The 5,370-nt window shown below is 43.0% G+C and overlaps 1 protein-coding gene across 1 annotated transcript; it reads left to right on the top strand.

Moving 5' to 3' along the window:
• Positions 1-1,877: 1,877 nt before the first annotated feature.
• Positions 1,878-3,081, top strand: LOC307249851 (high choriolytic enzyme 1-like; the record flags this gene model as incomplete). Its single annotated transcript, XM_080026734.1, has 1 exon — positions 1,878-3,081. The coding sequence occupies exon 1, from the start codon at positions 2,290-2,292 to the stop codon at positions 3,079-3,081; it is 792 nt and encodes a 263-aa protein (XP_079882860.1). The 5' UTR covers positions 1,878-2,289.
• Between the last annotated feature and the right edge of the window lie 2,289 nt (positions 3,082-5,370).

The following is a 5,370-nucleotide window of genomic DNA, read 5'->3' as shown; positions in this document are numbered from 1 at the left end:
TCATGCCAAACACAAGGTCCGCATTTACAACTGCTATATGTGCTGAGCATGTAATTGTAACGTGGTATGTAGAGTCTTTTCTATTTGATGGCTTGCATTGTCCTGTACCTTGTCAGCATGTACGGCACTATTATCAGGTGTCTCTGCTCTGGTTTAAGAAAAACAAGTCCCTGTAATTTGATTGTTCCAGCTGAATAAAGTGCTTCTAATTCTGGTCTTTTCAGACATTCGACCAGCTTCTCTTTTCATAAGTTAAATTGAATCCCCCCCCCGTCTTTGCTCGCCTGCTGCATTAATCCAATCAGCTTTTGAGATCTGTGAGGGGAATGATTTTCATCTGCAAACAAACTGCTGTTCATGATAGAATTCCTCAGTCGGTCCAGAGTGTTGTTATTAAGCAACCTAAAATGACAGTCTGCAGGGGAGCCTTGCTAGTGGAAAGATGCTGTCCATTAGCTGTCAACAATGACCACTGGGTCTACTCTCCCATGGGACTGGCAAGCAAGGCATCGTCTCATCCTGAGTCTGGCTGAGAGATCACACAGGCCCCATTGTCTCAAGCAGCCTGGGGTCTTATTGTAGCAGCGTCTCTGGGAAAGGACAAGCCTTCACGTCCGTAGTCTGCCAAAGAATGGGCTTTCTCCGGGCTAAGGCCACCAAAACTGTAAGGGATGAATCTAGGGGAACACAGAGAGGCTATGGAGTAGATTTGGAATAGGGGCACCCCTTCTTAGACAAGTCCCCATCCAGACCTCCCTCTCCCTCTCCCTGTGCTGACCTCCCCTCTCCACCTCAGTTTAATAATGCCTGGGCCTTGGTCATTATTTTGGGCAGATGGAGATGGGGGCAGGCAGTGAAAGGAGCTGGTGTCACTCCCGAGGAGAGGATGGTAGGGATGACAGAGAAGAAAAAGCAAATCAGAGAAAAGATCAAAAGCAGAAGCTCGCCTTTCACTCGCCTGAAAGCGCTAAAGAGGATAAGGAGCGATCGGGCCCGGGGTCTCCTGTCCTCTCTGGCAATTAGACTCAGCTGATGGAGAGAAAGGCGTGAATGGCAGGGTTCAAGGCCCTCTCTAGGACTCACACAACGGGAAGGAGTTTTTTCCCCGACGCCTCCTTTATCTTCCTCTCCTTTCAGAGTGTCAGAAATGCAGCTGAAATATCTTTCCAAAAAGACAGCACAATTCCCAATGCCAAACCTTAATCACGGTGGCTGATGAGATTGAGGAGGGAGGGGGGCGCATTTGAGAGAAAACACACATTCTTTTCACAATTCATCTTTACACTTTATTTGAAGCCAGGATTCAAGGAAGGTGTGGTAGGCTTATGTGTGATTATTGAATTATAGAAACAAGCGTCTATATTCTTCACCAGACAAGAGGACATTTTACATAAATACCAATACACAATGATATATCATTATGTTTTAAAATGTATCATAGGATGACGTGGTTTTCCAGAGCTGGAAATATCTGAACTGAAATTAAAAACATGTATTTGACTTTGCAAATTCATTTTAAAATGACAAACACATGAAGTTGAAAGAAACAACACATGTAAAGATAGAAAATGCAAAAAATAAAAGTGACACATCAAACTAAACTTCAGTTCCATGAAAATACATTATAATTTAGCCTGCATGGATCAGTCACCAAATTTTACTGGCGTAACCTTTGAGTGTCCCTGATGGACAGGCAGCCATGGCGGAAACAATAGCTTGGACTGTTTCATATGATTTAGTATTCCTTTTTCTAACTGGAGAGTTCTCGGCCATGGCCACAGCAACATGTCCCACAGGAACCTATTAACAACCTCTACATATGCAAGAGTTTCAATAGGCCGTCTATCATCCTCACGGAGGGACACACAGCTTTTTCCTACAACTTTAACAGCCTGTCATGAAAAGCGCACTGGGGATTTCAATTAAGCAGGTCATCTGAGAGTGAAGGAACAGCATTTGGGTTGAACAAATGTATTAACAGATAAAGCTAGCTAAAAAGCCATTTGTAAAACAAAGAAAAATAAAACCAGTTGAGCTTAGTATAGCTACAAATGACACTTTGGGGATTAGATGCTATGTTTGAAAAGTAGGTTTGTCTGTGGAGTCCACCCTAGAGAGGTTTATTTAGGCCTAGTAGTGTGGACCCCAACCCATAATCCTGCTGCAGACACACCTGTAGAGGAGAGTATAAAGAGCCATGACTGAAGTCAGTCAAACATCAGTCTTCAAGGAGAAGACTTCACAGCAGCTCTCCACAGTAACTCCAGATCCTCCAGACAGAGCCTGAAGATGACTCCCTCTGCCAGCTTCCTGCTGCTGCTTCTGCTCGGCCTCTCTCAGGCACTTCCTCTCCAGGAGGAAGGAAGTGAAGAAGAGGAAGAAGTCCAAGACCCTGTTGACGTCACCGCTCGTATTCTGACCACCAACAACGTCACCAATGAGCTCCTGTGGGAAGGAGACCTGCTGGTTCCCAAAACCAGAAATGCCATGCAGTGCTGGGTGGGCCCCAAGTGTTTGTGGAGGAAATCTTACAATGACAAGGTGATAATCCCCTTCACAGTGGACCCAACGTTCAGCAGAATGGATAGGCAGAAGATCAACATAGCCATGAGGGTCTTCCACATAAAAACCTGCATCCGCTTTACCCCCCGAGAGAGCGAGACAGACTACATCAGCATTGAGAACAGAGGCGGATGTTACTCCTTTCTGGGCAAAGTGGGAGGCAGACAGGTGGTCTCTCTCAAAAAGTATGGTTGCATGTACAACGGCATTATCCAGCATGAAATCCTCCACGCTCTGGGCTTCATACACGAACAGAACAGGAGTGACCGGGACAGCTACATCAAGATCAACTGGCAGAACATGGCACCATCAAATGCCCCCTACTTTGACAAGTTTGACACCAACAACCTGAACACTCCTTACGACTACTCCTCTGTCATGCACTATGGAAGAAAAGTCTACTCACTGTCCGAGAGGGACTCCATGACTCCTATTCCTGACCCCAACGTCGAGATCGGCCAGAGGCAGGGCATGTCCTACTGGGACATCGAGAGGGTCAACTTGCTCTACAAGTGCTGAAAACAATGATTCTGATCCAAAGTTTTCATTTAAGAAAAAAAGATGAGTAATAATATTCCTTGATAAGGATAGCAGATTCTAGGATTAAGTCAAAGAATATTTGAAACATCCGATCTTGTATGGAATAAAAAATTAAAAGCATTTAAGTTCAATTTTTCATTCTGTTGGTCATTTATCCACCTCTACGTAAATGTAACATTTTAACATTACTTTTGTAAATCAGCACACATTTGCAGATTGCATTGTATAGTCTCTTATACACAAAATGAAATTTATTCAATCTCATCCCACCAGGATTGCATAAGGAATGAGTCTGGAACACTATTCTATATTTTTCATATTGCTAACAAATCCCACCAAAACCAACAACTGATTGATCCTACCAACAAGTAATCTTATTGTCTGTGTATCCACAACTTGCGGTAGCTCATTCTATTGTCATAAAACTCCTTGTGGTCCAAATACTATTAAAAACACAGTTGCACTGGGATCCTTCATCACCATGATGACGGGAACTGTAATTGATTTAAAGTCAGTAATAGACCACACTGCATCAGTGAATGCTAGATGAGTGTTACTTTTGCAGTTGCAAAGGGGGTATGTGGAAAGATTAGAAGTAGCTCAAATGAGTCCACAAATCAGAAATAACATTGTTATTTAGAAAATATATTCACATATAGTGTTGGCAAAAACACCTTAAAGCCACTACGAGTAACTTTGTCCCTTGGCGGCCCCTTTGGACAAAAGCGGTAGTATTTTTACGACGCCCGCTGTCGCAAAGCTGTTTTCTAGCTCGTGCCAGGCGTGCGAGTGTCAATTGAGAAGGGGGGCAATATAGTGCATGTCTGTGTGTTGAAAGTGTGAGGGCACGGACTCTTTTCGGCTCTGTGAGAGTGGTTAGTGACACTGCAACTAATGCCAGTCAGTGCCACACACACCTGATTGCAATGAGTTGATGCAGCAGTGTCACATATCTACTCTCACGGAGCTGAAAGATTGCGTGTCCTCACAGAAAGCGAATGAACGAGAGACGGTAGTTAGTATGGATCACGATGAGGTAATGTGTTTATGTTGTTGTAAATAATGACTATTTCCGATGAATAATGGTAATCTGATGATGGTGAAGAAAAGCAAACTTTGTGTTTGTACCGCTCTTTCATTTAGGAGTAAACACTGCAGTCTAGTTCGCTCCCGTGAAATTGTATACATGTTGCTTGGCAACGCCCTCGTCCCGCCCGTAGCCTATATCACTCTCCCCCTTTTAGCTTTTCTTCATTGAATTCTCTTTTTTTTCTTTGATGGTTCAGCCCCGTTATCAGTCCTCATGACGACAAATAACTGTCTCAAACAAGGCTCCCGCTCCACTTCCCTCACCTGGAGGGATAGGCTTCTCAAATCGCGTTGCTGCGCCACACTGAAATCTGCGACCATATGTGACCATAGAGCCTGCACGAGCGAAGCGAAAATCGGACTGGGTGTACGACCAGACCAAAAGCAGTAATAAAAACTATACAAAAACCTCTTTCTTTGCACTGATGGTCTCGTTTGCTGTTAAAGGTAATTTATGATTATCAGAGGAAACATCAGGCTGTTTAAAATACACTGTGTGCAAATTTTTTAGGGAAGTTGTATAGGCCTATTTGAGGATTAATTTTATTATTGAACAACTACAGTGCTCTCGGTCAATCCAAAATGTTAATGAACCTACACCTGAATGTTTACGAAAGTAAAAGTGAGGTTTTGTCTTTCTTACGAGAATATATATATGTTTTGCTATTATTAGGCAACTGTTAGTATGCAGAATTATTATGCAACTAAATAAAAAAACTAAAATTTTCCCATCTCACTTGTTTATTTTCATCTGTTAAAGTGAGGATAATATAAAACAACTCAAAATTTCCAAATAAAAATGTCCGACATGTCAAAAAAAAAAATCAGTGACCAATATAGCCACCCTTCTTTTCAATAACTGTCACAAGCCTTCCATTCATGGAGTCTGTCAGTTTTTTTTATCTGTTGACGATCAACTTGTGCAGCAGCCACCACAGCCTCCCAGACACTGTGCAGAGAGGTGTACTGATTTCCTTCACTGTAAATCTCCCGTTTAAGCAGGGCCCACAGGTTCTCAATAGGGTTTAAGTCAGGTGAGGAAGGGGGCCATGTCATCATTTTTCATCCATAAAAAATGATGACATGCGTTTACGGGCTAGCCATGCGGTTGAGTACTTCGATGCAGGCGATGGAGCATTGTCCTGCATAAAAATCATGGTCTTCTTGAAAGATGCAGAC

Source organism: Ammodytes marinus (genome assembly GCF_949987685.1).
Source record: "Ammodytes marinus genome assembly, chromosome: 1".
NCBI lineage: Eukaryota > Metazoa > Chordata > Actinopteri > Uranoscopiformes > Ammodytidae > Ammodytes > Ammodytes marinus.
Note: the sequence above shows the minus strand (reverse complement) of the source record. Positions and strands in the feature narration are given on the sequence as shown.